Raw genomic sequence first — 17,601 nt, forward strand, 5'->3', positions numbered from 1 at the left:
GCAGAGGCTTTTGGTCTTCCCCCAATTACTTCAATTGATAATTGTGTATCAATAAATGAATTATTATAAGTAAGGGTGAGACCATATTAGGCGTTTTTAAGCGGTTTTCAGGCGCCAACCCAATCAGCCAATCGGAGAGCTTCCTGACCTGCCGTCTCTAAAAACGCCTGAAAAAACGCTTAATATGGTCTCGCCCCTAGTCTTTTCCAGAGCGAATGCTCCACGTGTCCATAAGGTAAGCAATCATACTGCGTTATCAGCAAATCGTTTGCTATGTGTGGACGGAGTGATCCATGTATGACACATTTTTTATTACTGTAACCTATTAGGGTGGCCACTAACGACAGGAAAAGTTATAATAATAATAATAAATAAATTTATTTCCTTTAAAAAAAATACAAACAAGCAATTAAAACATGAAAAGTACAAAATATCTAAAATACAATACAATAGGTATATAAAAAAGTATGGAATTTAATTCTATTGGAAATTAACCTACTCAACTATGGGAAACCCATGTACTAGAGTAGGTACTGCACAAGTGTGAACGGACATGTATTCGAACGAAAAACAGTTGTTAGACAGCAGCTTCTAACATAAAATTAACAATTAATAAATCACTGGAAAATTACAAAGCATATAAAGCAGAGAAAAAAATAAACAAAAAATCTAAGATACAAAAGCCCACCCTCAAAAAATGTTGTTGAAAGCCTTTCGCTGATGACACAACATGTATGACAAGCATGTGTGCACACACATGTTCAACACACTTGTCCTGACGTTAGTGGCCACCCTTAAAGCTGTCCGGTACACTTATACCGTATTTAAATTGGATAATATTTTTCAATATAATTGTTAAGATCATTATAAGAGTGAGAACAGTGGCAACTGAAATTTTTAAATGGTCTAATAAGCGAGTTATGGGTCGTTGAAGTGCTAACTCTGTTTTCTTTCCAGATCATGAACGGCTTCGACAATATTAACAGAACTTCTCTTAAAAATTCAAAAAATGTATCTTCCCAAACTAAAACATTTTATTCCCTTTTTGTGTAGTTGAGAAGTTGATATTGTGGTAATTATTCATATTGAATGAAAAAGACTAAGAAATTGTCAAAAAACCACAGATTTATTGATACTTAGAAAGACCGGTTTCGATTGAGTTTATCAGAGATTGACAATGGTGTAATAACCGAAACCGGTCTTTCTAAGTATCAATAAATCTATGGTTTTTTGACAATTTCTTAGTCTTTTTCATTCAACATTTTATTCCCCATATCGTTCATAAATAAAAAAGTAACATTATTTTTTTGTAAATTCGATAACTTGTTTATTTTGGCATAAATCGCTAAAAACTCATATTAGAACAGAGCCAATGATATGTATTAAAAAAAAACTCCAATGGAAAATTCTAAACCGTTTATGATCTGGAAAGAAAACGGAGTTCAGCACTTCAACAACCCATAACTCGCTTATTAGACCACTTGAAAATTTCAGTTGCCACTTTTTCTCACTCTTATAATTATCTTAACAATTATATTGAAAAAGATTATCCAATTTAAATAATAAAAAAGGTGTAGGTACCGGACAGCCTTCATGCAGTTACACTCACATCGATTTTTGGACGTACTTATTTTCTGACTTTTAAATTCTATCAGATTGAATGGAACTTTGTAAACATATTATGTGTTCAGATACACATCATATGTTTATCAAGTTATGTTTAATCTAATATAAGGATGGCAAAGAATCTTATGTCCAAAAATCGATGTGTGTAACCAGACTTTCTGTAATGATAATAAATCTGTCATCCTAGCATCAATCCGTCTACTCAGAGCATACTATTAAGGGTGTGCAAAGGCTAAAAATAAACTTTCTACTCGTGAAATTTTTCAAAGTTTTTCGTTTTGTATATCATTAAGCTAACAAAATGAAAAAGTTTTCTCTGGAAAACATTTTTTTTCAATCATTACTTTTTGAGATATGAGCGCCTGAAGTGTCAATTTTTGGGACAGAACATTTCAAATTCTGTAAGATATAAATCCATGAGATTTAGAGGATGGATTCTTCATGGTATTGTTGATCTTGTTAAACAATCATTTTATGAAAATATCATTTTTTGAAAAAGTTATTCAATTTACCAAAAATAACTCAACAAAAAGTTATTTTTAGTAAATTGAATAACTATCTTAAAAATTGATATTTTCAGAAAGTGTTTGTTTTACTAGATCAACAATACCATGAAGAATCTATCCTCTCATTCTCATGGATTTATCTCTTACCGAATTTGAAACGTTCTGTCCCAAAAATTTTAACTTCAGGCGCTCATATCTTAAAAAGTAATGATCGGAAAAAATGTTTTCCTGAGAAAACTTTTTCATTTTGATAGCTTGATGATATACAAATCGAAAAATTTTGAAAAATATCACGAGAAGAAAGTTTATTTTTAGCCTTTGCACACCCTTAATGCTGGATTCCCACATATCAGTGAACGTGCTCCGTACAGACATAATATTATAATTCCCATGAGTTGTAATGGGACTATTCATACTCGATCTGCAGTGCTGAGTGGGAACAGTCCAGTTAGGACTCATGGAAAAAACGGGACCCCGTCACTTTCAATGATACTGATGTGTGAGAGTCCAGTTTTATTGGTAACGGACCTAGTATGGTTGCTTACTACCTAGAAAAATAGAATAGTCAATCTCCCTTGTAGGCCGACACCCAGATGAAGGGTGAAGGACATATCATCACGTCTGAACTACTGGACTGATTAACTTGAAAGTTTGCATATAGATTCTTAATTAACCGAGGATGGTTATAGGCCTATTTTCAATTCTTCAAGATTTCAAGTTTTTAATTAGACCCTTGGGGGGGGGGGGCACGGGCTACCTGCTAGTGTTGAATAAAATACTAACAATGACTTCATTTTCTTTCGTCAGAAGGAGGAATACTGCAAAAAATGAAAATATGAAACACTGATACAAAAGAAAATTGCAAAAATAATGCAAGATTGAATGAACTTGATAAAATTGTAGAAAACAGAAAATTTTTGTGTAGTTGAGAAGTTGATATTGTGGTAATTATTCATATTGAATGAAAAAGACTAAGAAATTGTCAAAAACCACAGATTTATTGATACTTAGAAAGACCGGTTTCGGTTATTACACCATTGTCAATCAATTGTCAAACAGTTTATAGTTTATCAGAGATTGACAATGGTGTAATAACCGAAACAGGTCTTTCTAAGTATCAATAAATCTGTGGTTTTTGACAATTTCTTAGTCTTTTTCATTCAAAACAAAAAATGAAAAGAGTCTTCCTTTTCAGTGAAAATTAAGTAAATGGAACGTGTATTTCTTTTCAAAAACCTTCTAAAATTAAAACATTATACAAAAAGAAACAGTCCTTGTTTTAACTAATATTGTAATAAAATTTCTTAGTCTTTGATTTGGAGAAGATAGGATTTGTCTCTTGTTTTAAAATGCATCTATGTGGTCTAGAGATCATTCCCGACTGCTTAGTATTCAAAATAAATTATAAATAATAATTAACAACTTAATTCCTCCTATTGAAACAAGCACATAAATCAAGATGAATGTTAATCTTGCACTAAAAAAATATATAAAAGAACAAACCTAAACTCATTCAAATACCAATAATATGAAAATTCACGATAAATAAATTAAAAAATAATAACATAATTTACATAATTGAATTAAATTAAATCAATCATTAGCATATAACTTACAGTTAATTTTGTATTTAAACTTCCATCAGCATAATTATAACTAAGAACCAAAGATAAAATACAAACAATGTAATATAAAATTGAAAAAAAATTAAGAGTTGTGAGAAAACATGTTTCAGTTGTTTCACAATATGAAAGTAATGATAAAATTCATTTTATGAAATTGGGATGAAGAAAGTTTTGGACTGTAGTCTGTTTCTTGTCCTTAAGTTGATTGTAAATGATAAATAGATAAAATGAGAAGAAATTGCCTAATCGAAATGACAGATTTCCTTAGAATTTTTCTTCAGAAAAATTTGAATAGAAATGAAAAAATCCTGTTTCGAAAATAAAAATACGAATAATTTCACTAACCATTTACATGTTTATTGTTAGTTGGTAAAATTTATTGTATGTGATTTACCCTGGGAGTTGTTCACGGTACTTGTATGATAAATATCATCCCTTGCATAATGCTTGTAACGTTGACACAATCCTGGCCTTTTAGCTTAAGAGTGACCAACCTTTTTTAATTAAGGTTCTAAGGGTTAATAGGGTTCTAAAGGTTAATAAGGGTTACTATGACTACCTTCAATTTGTGACGTTTCCATCTGCTTGAAAATATCTTCACTGCTCTTCGGGCTATTGCAATCAATGTTAGGATAAGTATTATTGAATGAGTTGGAAAAAATTAGAAAACAGGAATCGGTGAATTGGTTTGTCAGTTAGTTGGTGGGTAAAACTAAGGGCGAGAGAATATTAGGCGTTTTTCGGGTGTTTTTTCAGGCGCCGATCGGAAAGCTCCCTGCCCTACTGACTTTAAAAACGCCTAATATGGTCTCGCCCTAAGAGACGTTCAATTAAATAATTCAACTAATTCAAAATAAAACACATCTCTCAGTTTTTGATTTATCGCAAGAGACATTGAAACAATGTAACATCACTGAGTATTTATTTGTGATAGACTTTTAAAATTTAAGATGCTAGATTTTTAGATTAAAAGATTTTTAAATTTCTGTTTTAATAGTTGAATATTCCTCTAGTTTTGAAATAATGTAATCATGCCTTGTCATGAAGTACTCGCTTGTACTTATTCTATTTTTATTAAAAATATTGTACGCATATTTTTAAATCTTTATTCTGTTTTGTATTTGATTTTGACCTTTTGTGTGTTCAAATGAAACAAATTATTTCCTAAAATCTGATAGGAAAAAATATTGAAAAAAAATCAAACAAATCATTCCGGAGAATATTCATATGTTGGAAGTGCTGTTCGAAGAACACCTTGATGATAGCATGAAAAAGTAAGAATAATTCTTTATTTTCTTACATGTTTCAGTCATGAATTAGTAAATTATAAAAGACATTGTGATGACTTTGCTACCAGTATTGTGATTATTATGGGTGCGAGAACCCATGGGTGAGAGTTAATTATAGGTTCTCATTATACTTGTGAAGAACCAGTTTCCCAGATGTCCCAAAATTGTTTGATATCATTTAGCTACTATATAACAATGCCTCCACACCACCTCAAGTGATTGTCACTAAATTTTAGTTTTCTTGCCCTACCTACTATCATAGGTAGGGAGAGTATTACTTTCCATGGATAGACCAATTTCAAGATTTCTATAAGTTTCAAATAGTTCTGAGTCCAAAAATGGTTTTTGGGTATTGTCTGTGTATGAACACGAAATCTCTGTTCATGATTGATGACGGATTGTCTTTGATGATCTTACGCCACGAGGGTTCGACCCGGAGAAATTCAATAAAAATGGTGGATAATGACGAGTGAAAAATGGATTTGTAAAAATATTCTATGAATATTAACTTATTGGAGTAGAGAAAAATATTTTCATGGCAAGGAAAGTAGAGTGTGATTTATTTAGCACGTCTACACCTTTATGTTTCTCAAATTTTGTGTATAATTGGAAGGTAGTGAAAGTAAATTTAACCTTCACGTTAGTTTGTCGTCAGCAGTTTAGTCAGGGTGGGTTAGGTCAGTCTTGTGGTTAGTTTGTGCTAGTTTTGGCGAGGTCAGGTAAGGCATGCTCAGTCCTCCATCAGGTAAGCTTATATTGTGCGGTTAGGTTACATTAGACTTTGCTAGGTAAAGGTGTTTATTGCACTGAAATTAGAAGAAAATGTGGTATACAGTAGGTCTAGGTACTGGTTTGTACTATAAAAATATGTTCCTCTCTTTTCAAGAAAAAACTGCACTTTAAATTTCTTATCAATCTCCAACAAAATTTTCAAATTTGTCTATTTGGATTCTTCACCCAAATCTACATGAGATTTTACTATTTTTTTACCCACACGCAAGTTATCAAGATCCGATCATTGTGTCAATATTTATGAGTGTTTGAAGTTTTTAACCTTGAGGTGTCCTTATATATAGAAGCGCCTCCCCACTAGGAAATCCTGAATTTAAGTTCATCTAAAAGGTGATTCTGATAGAACATAACTCTTGTATAAAAATACTACTACTCATTGACTCTATGGCCCTTGAAGAGCCTTGGCCTCCTCCACAAGCCTTTTCCATGCATCTCTGTCCTGTGCTCGCTGCCTCCACCTTCTCACGCCCAAGGATTGAAGGTCTGCCTCCACGTCGTCCAACCATCTCTTGCGTGGTCGGCCTCGCTTTCTTTGTCCCCCTGGTTGCTGATACAGAGACATACGTGCTGTATGGGTTTCCGGCATACGTTCCACATGGCCCAACCAACGAATACGTGCTCTTCTAATTCAGTAAAAATGCTCGGTTGCCCATACAGATTATAGAGCTCATAATTTTTTCTGAGTCGCCACCTATCAGCCTCTAACACTGGCCCATAAATTTTTCTTTGGATTTTTCTCTCCCATCGATTCAGCAGCATCTTATCACAACTTGTCAACACCCATGTTCCACAAGCATACATCACCACTGGTCGCAGAACTGTCCTATAAATTTCAATTTTACTGCTCCAGCTTAACAGCCTTGATCTAAGGATTTTCTGTAGGCTGAAGTATGCCCTATTTCCAGCTTTCAATCTCTCTTTGATTTCCATTTGATTTTCATTTTTGTTAGTGATAAGGGATCCAAGATACTTAAAACATTCTACTGTTTTAAAACGATGTCCTTCCAGTGCGAGCTCTTCAGGTATCCTTCTCTGGTCTCTAGTCATCCTCATGTACACAGTCTTACTTCCATTGACTGCCAGACCTGCTTTTTTGACTCTTCCTCAAATTTTCTAAAACTTTCAATCAGATCCTCCTCCCTTCGGGCTAAGATGTCTACATCATCTGCATATGCTAGGCACTGTGCCATTCTAGTAAGCAGTGTACCTCCAGCATTCAAACCTATATTTCTGACTGCTCTTTCCAAGACAAGGTTAAACAGAGTGCCTGACAGAGTATCTCCCTGTCTCAGACCCCTCTCAATGCCGAACTCTCGAGAACTTTGACCAGCGATACTAACTTTGCTTTTGGTTCCTGTCAATGTCATGTTCACAAGGTGCACCAACTTACCTGGAATCTCCAGTATGCAGAGTGTTTCTAGCACACCACATCCTGTCTACACTATCATATGCTTGCTTGTAGTCTATGAATAACTGGTGGAAAGGAATATTGAATTCATAGCATTTCTGCAGTATTGTTCTGATAGTGAATATATGATCCGTTGGTGCTCTTCCCTGTCTGAAACCACTCTGATATTCTCCAAGAGCATTTTCAGCATAAGGTGCCAACCTCTTTGCTAACACCTTTGCAAAGACCTTGTAAGCTACATTTAACAGAGCAATACCACGGTAATTAGCACATTCCGACTTGGAGCCTTTTTTATGTATTGGGCAAAGGAGTGCCATTTTCCAGTCATCCGGCATTTTCTCTTCCCTCCACACTTTACAGACCAGGGCATGCACCTTTCTCAAAACCAGCTCTCCTCCATGCTTCAACAGTTCAGCTGTAATGTTATCACTGCCTGGTGCTCTGTTGTTCTTCAGCTCCTGCATGGCTTCACTGACTTCTTCAAGCTCCGGTTCCCGGTCTGCAATTGTATGTTGGTCTTCCAAAAATCTGGACCCACCTCTCTCACCGATGGGATTCAACAAATTCTCAAAATATTCTGGCCATCAATCCAGAACCGCAGCTGGGTCCCCAGCCAGAATTCCATGTTTGTCTCTTATCAGTACTGCTCTAGCTTGGAAATCCTTCTTTTCTTCTCTTACAAAGCTGTACATCTCCCTTATTCTTCTGTTTGTGGCTTGTTCCTGTATCTTTTCAATTTTCCTCCTTTCCCAAGCTCGTTTCTTCTCTCTACATATGTTTGCTGCCAGAGTCCTGGCTCTTACAAACGCCTCTCTGGTATTCCTGGTCACTCTTTGCAGTGCCCTCTGCCTTGCTTCATTTCTCATGCTTATTGCTTCTCTGCATTCTTGGACAAATCATTCTTCCCTCCGAACAGGTCGCATGTTGCCTAATGCTTCCTCTGCTGCTCTTGTCAAAGTCCCTTTCAATATTTCCCAATCACACTCCACATCATTGACTCCCTCCATCTCTCCAGGTGCTAATAGATGCTTTACTTTCTCTTCATATTGCACAGCAATTTCCCTTGTCTTCAATTTATCTGTTTCAAATTTTGTCCTCTTGGATTTTTTATTGAATGCAGTCGTGATATTCTCTGCCTGCATGTTGCCATCACCAGGTAGTGGTCAGAGTCCACATCTGCCCCTCTAAACCTAGTGCTGCAGTGCAGGATGGTTTCTCACAGCTTGGCGTTGTTGTCATTTGAGATGGGTGTCTGGCTTGGAGGTATTTCGGCCGCATTGCAGGATGACTGTTAACGGTTGCCGAAAGATCAACAGCTGGGTTTTTTTCGTTATTTTTTGTGATACAGAAATTCTGATTGCAGATTCTTTCTCAGCGACCCCAAGTTTAGCCTGAAGGCTCAGAATGTCAAAAATGTTTTTAAATAATTAAAAATCATCATGAAAAGTCATTAATATGGTAGTACACCACGTTTCTGGAAACTTTTTACTGGTGACTGGAGTTTATTGGTAACACAAAAATCAAAATAGTAATGAGAAAGAAAACTGCTGATGAACGCGAATAAGACCGCCACTCCATTGTTCTATTGTCTCGGCTGCTTGGCTGAGCCTGGCTGGAGGGATCAAATAACCTACTGGATTGATCTTTCGTCTGTCCGCTAGGCAGAACTACGCCGACCATTGCTGGGTGGAAGACGTTACTGCGGCCGCTCGCATTCCCACCAACGCTGCTATTATTTGCTGTCTCAGCTTCTAGTCCGAGTCAGACAAGCATCCAGCCTGCACTGCGGAGCTAGGTTAAAGGCTTTTACATCCATTATATCTGAAGCATGCCATCTATCTATGAGAACATGGTCAATCTGGTTCAGTGTATGACCATCAGGTGACTTCCATGTTGCCTTATGTATATTTTTATGAGGGAAGCAGGTGCTTGCAATAGTCATTCTGTTGCTGATTGCAAAGTCGATAAGTCATGTACCATTATCATTTGACTCCTCATGTAAACTCTCCTTGCCTATTGCTGGTCTATAGCATTCTTCCCTTCCTACCTTGGCATTCATGTCACCCAGAATAATTTTCACATCATGAGCAGGGGCCTCATGTTAAAGTTGCTCAAGCCTATCATAGAAAGCATCCTTAGCATCCTCATCACTTTCCTCCATTGGAGCATGAGTGGAGATCAGTGTGATTGTGAAGAATCTACCTCTTATCCTTATTGAGCACAATCTCTCATCAATATCCTTGAAGTCTATAAGCTGTCCTAGTAAGTTATTGTGCACCACAAATGCAGTTCCAAAGGTGTTAGTGTTATTTCCACTGCATAGTATGGTGTAGTCCTTGGTCTTCAAAATGTGGGATCCTCTCCATATTACCTCCTGAAGCACAGCCACATCCACCCTGTACTTTTTTAATTGATCTGTCAGGCCATTCAGAGCACCAGGTCTGAACAATGTACGCACATTCCAAGATGCTAGTTTCCAATCCATTCCCATTTTCATTTTTGCGAGCCATATTTAATCCGGTATTTCCGAACCATGTTCCAAGGCTTGTGTAGGTTTTCATAACTTCAGATTTTTTACAAGAATGGGTTGTTGGCCCATTGCTCAACCCCCAACCTGGAGGACCAGGGTCGTTTTTCTGGAGTTGCCCTCTCCTAGGCACTTGCTTTCACTGCAGCTTACAGAGTGTAACCTACCCTGGATTTGATTCGGGTTTACTCCCTAGGCTCTTCCACCCTCTCCGCCATTGGGATTTCTCCTCATCCGCCTTCGAGGTTGTTGACTGGTTTGCTAGTTTTGGTCCACCCCGGCTATTTCACTGGTACCTCCCATATCTGGGAGCCATTCCCCTATCCACCACCTGGGGAGGCGCCCGATGGAGGACTAGCAACCCCTCACGGGCTTGTTTAACAATATAACAATATGATCCAAAATATTGATTTGATTGCTTGGGGAAGCCTTGAGAAGTTATTGCAATGAAAAATTTGTATTTTAGCTGTAGGACATGGTTATCTATTATTCAGCTATAGTGTGGTCCACTTTATAAAGGCAGTGGATAAAGATAGAAGAATAGCGATGCCAATTCTCTGCATTAATTAATTATATTTCCACACTGTCAAAAACATAATTGTCATCGTTGTGGACCTAGAAAAGGATAGTACCACCAGCTTTGTTAAATGATAGACAAGGATAGCAAAACCGAAGTTGATCAAATACTGTCATTATAACGTGGACCTCACTTCTGAGTAGATTTTTGCCCACACCTTTCTCTATCAGAGTTCCCAGTGTCGCTCTGGGCCGGCTAAACTCAGTCGGCGACTGGGGAGGGCCGCGGCAGGGGACGGGAGTCTTGGTGGGGCGTCCGTCAACCACCCTCGTTCGAGTTGGGGGTTGAAACAGGGTTTTGAGTGTTTGGGAGAAATGTTTCCCTCTTTTAGGAAAGAGGGGCCGTGCTTTCGCACTGCCAAACAGGGTTGTTCGCGGAATGAAGGGAATAGGAACGTTGCGGTGTCAGCCGTGAGAAAGGGCTTCGTGTCGGACTAAGTCTTAGTCCTTGGGCACCGGGTGTCTTCCCGGGGTCCGGGTTGGTTGCGGAGCTCTGGTAAAGGCTTTCCCTGGCCTTCCCAGAGGTCCTCTTCCGGTTCCGCACTGGTTTAGTGCGCTGCGGCGGCCCGCACTCTGGACTTTTCTAAGTCCTACTTGCCGGCACCAGCTGTCCTCCTGGGGTCCGGATCGGCCGCGGAGTTGCGGGAAAGGTTTTTCCACACCTTCCCAGATGCCCTATTGCAATCCCGCACTGGATCAGTGCGCTGCGGCGGCCAGCACTCTGGACTTTCCTAAGTCCTACTTGCCGAGCACCAGCTGTCCTCCTGGGGTCCGGATCGGCCGCGGAGTTGCGGGAAAGGTTTTTCCACACCTTCCCGGATGTCCTCTTGCGATCCCGCACTGGATCAGTGCGCTGCGGCGGCCAGCACTCTGGACTTTCCTAAGTCCTACTTGCCGGGCACCAGCTGTCCTCCTGGGGTCCGGATCGGCCGCGGAGTTGCAGGAAAGGTTTTTCCACACCTTCCCAGATGTCCTCTTGCGATCCCGCACTGGATTAGTGCGCTGCGGCGGCCGGCACTCTGGACTTTCCTAAGTCCTACTTGCCGGGCACCAGCTGTCCTCCTGGGGTCCGGATCGGCCGCGGAGTTGCGGGAAAGGTTTTTCCACACCTTCCCAGATGCCCTATTGCGATCCCGCACTGGATCAGTGCGCTGCGGCGGCCAGCACTCTGGACTTTCCTAAGTCCTACTTGCCGAGCACCAGCTGTCCTCCTGGGGTCCGGATCGGCCGCGGAGTTGCGGGAAAGGTTTTTCCACACCTTCCCAGATGTCCTCTTGCGATCCCGCACTGGATCAGTGCGCTGCGGCGGCCAGCACTCTGGACTTTCCTAAGTCCTACTTGCCGGGCACCAGCTGTCCTCCTGGGGTCCGGATCGGCCGCGGAGTTGCAGGAAAGGTTTTTCCACACCTTCCCAGATGTCCTCTTGCGATCCCGCACTGGATCAGTGCGCTGCGGCGGCCAGCACTCTGGACTTCCCTAAGTCCTACTTGCCGAGCACCAGCTGTCCTCCTGGGGTCCGGATCGGCCGCGGAGTTGCAGGAAAGGTTTTTCCACACCTTCTCAGATGTCCTCTTGCGATCCCGCACTGGATTAGTGCGCTGCGGCGGCCGGCACTCTGGACTTTCCTAAGTCCTACTTGCGGGCACCAGCTGTCCTCCTGGGGTCCGGATCGGCCGCGGAGTTGCGGGAAAGGTTTTTCCACACCTTCCAGATGTCCTCTTGCGATCCCGCACTGGATCAGTGCGCTGCGGCGGCCAGCACTCTGGACTTCCCTAAGTCCTACTTGCCGGCACCAGCTGTCCTCCTGGGGTCCGGATCGGCCGCGGAGTTGCGGGAAAGGTTTTTCCACACCTTCCCAGATGTCCTCTTGCGATCCCGCACTGGATCAGTGCGCTGCGGCGGCCAGCACTCTGGACTTTCCTAAGTCCTACTTGCCGGGCACCAGCTGTCCTCCTGGGGTCCGGATCGGCCGCGGAGTTGCGGGAAAGGTTTTTCCACACCTTCCCAGATGTCCTCTTGCGATCCCGCACTGGATCAGTGCGCTGCGGCGGCCAGCACTCTGGACTTCCCTAAGTCCTACTTGCCGGCACCAGCTGTCCTCCTGGGGTCCGGATCGGCTGCGGAGTTGTGGGAAAGGCTTTTCCACACCTTCCCAGATGTCCTTTCTCGCCTCGATGTCCCACTGGTGGCCTACCAATGGGGAGTCAGGTTTCGACCAAACCTGACGTGTTGTCGTTGGTCGAAACTGGCAACCCGTCGTCTAAACAGGTTAAATGTCGTTCAACACTCGCCCAAACGAGTGTAGAGCAGTGGAGTTCACTGTGTGAGAGGCTAATCGACTTTAGCCTCGACACAACTCCCGGTCGCTGAAGAAATCGGAGTTCACTTAGTACAAGGCGTACTGTGACGTTGCTAGCTGCTCGCTGCTTCCTTCTCACCTCTCTTGACCGCTCGACTTGGCTCTCCGAACTCGACTGCCTCCTGCTGGCCTTTCTCGAGCCTCCCTCAGTGACCGAGAGGGAGGGGAGAGAGGATGCGCAGCATCGCTGAGCGGTAGGCCAGTGGCTGGCTTGAACGTTGACCCCTCAGATTCTATGAAAGATAGCCGAGCATCGAATAAATGAGCCCTAAATTCAATTCCTTTCTCTAGTTACGATATACATCGTGACACACTGTTCCTTCTAAGGGAAGGGGGGGGGAAAAGAGAGGGGGAGGAGAGGGGGGGGTGAGGATGGAAGGGGTAAACGGCAGACAGAATGTCCCAAATGCCTGAGTACATTCTGCCGCCTCTCCGCCGGTCAACATAGACCGAACATAAACTGGGCGCCAGGTTGGTTCCTCGCCAACCGGTGGTGATGAGTCGGCACCATCCGAAGAAATGAGCAAGCTACCCGGCCAGATCCTAGGCCTAGCTTCAGAAAGATCTTGAAGACCTGCGCCGTGCTTTTGCACTGCGTTGAGACGCCGTGTTCGCACACTGCAAGAGACCGCCGTGCTTCCGCACTGCGAGGGGGACGCCGTGCTTTCGCACTGCAAGAAGCGCCGTGCTTTCGCACTGCAAAGGACCGCCGTGCTTCCGCACTGCAATGGGGGACGCCGTGTTTGCACACTGCAAGAGGCCGCCGTGCTTCCGCACTGCGATGGGGGACGCCGTGCTTTCGCACTGCAAGAAGCGCCGTGCTTTTGCACTGCAAAGGACCGCCGTGCTTCCGCACTGCAATGGGGGACGCCGTGTTTGCACACTGCAAGAGGCCGCCGTGCTTCCGCACTGCGATGGGGGACGCCATGCTTTCGCACTGCAAGAAGCGCCGTGCTTTCGCACTGCAAGGACCGCCGTGCTTCCGCACTGCAATGGGGGACGCCGTGTTTGCACACTGCAAGAGGCCGCCGTGCTTCCGCACTGCGATGGGGGACGCCGTGCTTTCGCACTGCAAGAAGCGCCGTGCTTTCGCACTGCAAAGGACCGCCGTGCTTCCGCACTGCAATGGGGGACGCCGTGTTTGCACACTGCAAGAGGCCGCCGTGCTTCCGCACTGCGATAGGGGACGCCGTGCTTTCGCACTGCAAGAAGCGCCGTGCTTTCGCACTGCAAAAATAAGGACGCGGTGCTTTCGCACTGCAAAAGGAATGCCGTGCTTTCGCACTGCCCGGGGCGCCGTGCTTCCGCACTGCCAGGAACGCCATGCTTTCGCATCGCGAAAAGGACGCCGTGCTCCCACACTGCAGAGTTGCCGTGTTTCCACACTGCCGAGGACGCCGTGCTTCCGCACTGCAGATGAGAGCGCCGTGCTCTCGCACTGCCAGGAGGGGCGGGTAACACAAAAAACGAGGTGAACAACACCTCAGACAGGTTCTGAGAACCTAAGTAGCATTGCAAGGGAAACGCCGTGCTTCCGCACTGCAAAGAGTCGCCGTGCTCTCGCACTGCAAAAATAAGGACGCGGTGCTTTCGCACTGCCGAGTCGCCGTGCTTCCGCACTGCCCAGGACGCCGTGCTTCCGCACTGCAGGTGAGAGCGCCGTGCTTTCGCACTGCCGGGGAGCGCCGTGTCACACTTGCAGGACACTGCCGGGAAGTGTCGTGCTTCGCACTGTACATAAATGGACGCCGTGCTTTTGCACTGCCGAGTCGCCGTGTTTTCACACTGCAAAAGGACGCCGTGCTTTCGCACTGCAGGTAAGAGTCGCGGTGCTCTCGCACTGCCAGGAGGGACAACACAGGGCACACAAAACACACAAAAAACACAAACACAAAAAACACAGAAACACAAAAACACAGAAACACACAAACACAGAAACAAATCGCCGGGCTTTTGCCCTGCAGGCCGTGCTTGCGCACTGCGTGCCGTGTTTTCACACTGCCGCGGTGTTCCCACACCGCGAAGGTGTGCGTCCGCGTAATGACAATCCAGACACTCACTGACCGATGTGTCATGCTTGCGCACGACGTTCGGACGAGCTCGCAATCTGGCTGCAGTGTTCCCACACTGCCTTGGTCAAGCTCGCGCACTACCTTTGCCGGGCTTTCGCCCTGCATGCCGTGCTTGCGCACTGCGATGGGGACGCCGTGCTTTCGCACTGCAAGAAGCGCCGTGCTTTCGCACTGCAAAGATAAGGACGCGGTGCTTTCGCACTGCCAAAGGAATGCCGTGCTTTCGCACTGCCCGGGGCGCCGTGCTTCCGCACTGCCAGGAACGCTATGCTTTCGCATCGCGAAAAGGACGCCGTGCTCCCGCACTGCAGAGTTGCCGTGTTTCCACACTGCCGGGGACGCCGTGCTCCGCACTGCAGATGAGAGTCGCGGTGCTCTCGCACTGCCAGGAGGGGCGGGTAACACAAAAACGAGGTGAACAACACCTCAGACAGGTTCTGAGAACCTAAATAACATTGCAAGGGAAACGCCGTGCTTCCGCACTGCAATGAGTCGCCGTGCTCTCGCACTGCCAAAAATAAGGATGCGGTGCTTGCGCACTGCAAAAGGAACGCCGTGCTTTCGCACTGCCGGGCGCCGTGCTTCCGCACTGCCAGGAACGCTATGCTTTCGCATCGCGAAAAAGGACGCCGTGCTCCCGCACTGCAGAGTTGCCGTGTTTCCACACTGCCGGGGACGCCGTGCTTCCGCACTGCAGATGAGAGTCGCGGTGCTCTCGCACTGCCAGGAGGGGCGGGTAACACAAAAACGAGGTGAACAACACCTCAGACAGTTCTGAGAACCTAAATAACATTGCAAGGGAAACGCCGTGCTCCGCACGCAATGAGTCGCCGTGCTCTCGCACTGCCAAAAATAAGGATGGGGCTTGCGCACTGCAAAAGGAACGCCGTCTTTCGCACTGCCCGGGGCGCCGTGCTTCCGCACTGCCAGGAACGCTATGCTTTCGCATCGCGAAAAGGACGCCGTGCTCCGCACTGCAGAGTTCCGTGTTTCCACACTGCCGGGGACGCCGTGCTTCCGCACTGCAGATGAGAGTCGCGGTGCTCTCGCACTGCCAGGAGGGGCGGGTAACAAAAAAACGAGGTGAACAACACCCAGACAGGTTCTGAGAACCTAAATAACATTGCAAGGGAAACGCCTGCTTCCGCACTGCAATGAGTCGCCGTGCTCTCGCACTGCAAAAATAAGGACCGGGTGCTTGCGCACTGCAAAAGGAACGCCGTGCTTTCGCACTGCCAGGGGCGCCGTGCTTCCGCACTGCCAGGAACGCTATGCTTTCGCATCGCGAAAAGGACGCCGTGCTCCCGCACTGCAGAGTTGCCGTGTTCCACCACTGCGAGGACGCCGTGCTTCCGCACTGCAGATGAGATTCGCGGTGCTCTCGCACTGCCAGGAGGGGCGGGTAACACAAAAAAAACGAGGTGAACAACACCTCAGACAGGTTCTGAGAACCTAAATAACATTGCAAGGGAAACGCCGTGCTTCCACACTGCAATGAGTCGCCGTGCTCTCGCACTGCAAAAATAAGGACGCGGTGCTTGCGCACTGCAAAAGGAACGCCGTGCTTTTGCACTGCCCGGGGCGCCGTGCTTCCGCACTGCCAGAACGCTATGCTTTCGCGCATCGCGAAAAGGACGCCGTGCTCCGCACTGCAGAGTTGCCGTGTTCCACACTGCCGAGGACGCCGTGCTTCCGCACTGCAGATGAGAGTCGCGGTGCTCTCGCACTGCCAGAGGGGCGGGTAACACAAAAAAACGAGGTGAACAACACCTCAGACAGGTTCTGAGAACCTAAATAACATTGCAAGGGAAACGCGTGCTTCCGCACTGCAATGAGTCGCGTGCTCTCGCACTGCAAAAATAAGGACGCGTTGCTTGCGCACTGCAAAAGGAACGCCGTGCTTTCGCACTGCCCGGGGCGCCGTGCTTCCGCACTGCCAGGAAACGCCTATGCTTTCGCATCTGCGGGGGCAAAAGGACGCCATGCTCCCGCACTGCAGAGTTGCCGTGTTTCCACACTGCCGGGGACGCCGTGCTTCCGCACTGCAGATGAGATTCGCGGTGCTCTCGCACTGCCAGGAGGGGCGGGTAACACAAAAAAAACGAGGTGAACAACACCTCAGACAGGTTCTGAGAACCTAAATAACATTGCAAGGGAAACGCCGTGCTTCCGCACTGCAATGAGTCGCCGTGCTCTCACACTGCAAAAATAAGGACGCGGTGCTTGCGCACTGCCAAAGGAATGCCGTGCTCTCGCACTGCCCGGGGCGCCGTGCTTCCGCACTGCCAGGAACGCTATGCTTTCGCATCGCGAAAAGGACGCCGTGCTCCCGCACTGCAGAGTTGCCGTGTTTCCACACTGCCGAGGACGCCGTGCTTCCGCACTGCAGATGAGAGTCGGGTGCTCTCGCACTGCCAGGAGGGGCGGGTAACACAAAAAACGAGGTGAACAACACCTCAGACAGGTTCTGAGAACCTAAATAACATTGCAAGGGAACGCCGTGCTTCCGCACTGCAATGAGTCGCCGTGCTCTCGCACTGCAAAAAAGGACGCGGTGCTTGCGCACTGCAAAAGAACGCCGTGCTTTCGCACTGCCCGGGGCGCCGTGCTCCGCACTGCCAGGAACGCTATGCTTTCGCATCGCAAAAAGGACGCCGTGCTCCCGCACTGCAGAGTTGCCGTGTTTCCACCCTGCCGAGGACGCCGTGCTTCCGCACTGCAGATGAGAGTCGCGGTGCTCTCGCAGCAGAGGGGCGGGTAACACAAAAACGAGGTGAACAATCACTCGGGAAGGTCTGAGAACCTAAATAACATTGCAGGG

General features: G+C 45.8%; 1 protein-coding gene across 1 annotated transcript; it reads right to left on the bottom strand.

Moving 5' to 3' along the window:
• Window positions 1-9,347: 9,347 nt before the first annotated feature.
• Window positions 9,348-9,743, bottom strand: LOC120354727. Its single transcript, XM_039442171.1, has one exon. The coding sequence runs from the start codon at window positions 9,741-9,743 to the stop codon at window positions 9,348-9,350; it is 396 nt and encodes a 131-aa protein (XP_039298105.1).
• Window positions 9,744-17,601: the final 7,858 nt, after the last annotated feature.

Source organism: Nilaparvata lugens, chromosome X, assembly GCF_014356525.2.
Source record: "Nilaparvata lugens isolate BPH chromosome X, ASM1435652v1, whole genome shotgun sequence".
In the NCBI taxonomy this organism is placed as follows: Eukaryota; Metazoa; Arthropoda; class Insecta; order Hemiptera; family Delphacidae; genus Nilaparvata; species Nilaparvata lugens.

What these genes read in the sequence shown, in the direction of transcription:
- LOC120354727 (XM_039442171.1), bottom strand. Translation starts at nt 9,743, where the DNA reads ATGAAAATGGGAATGGATTGGAAACTAGCATCTTGGAATGTGCGTACA.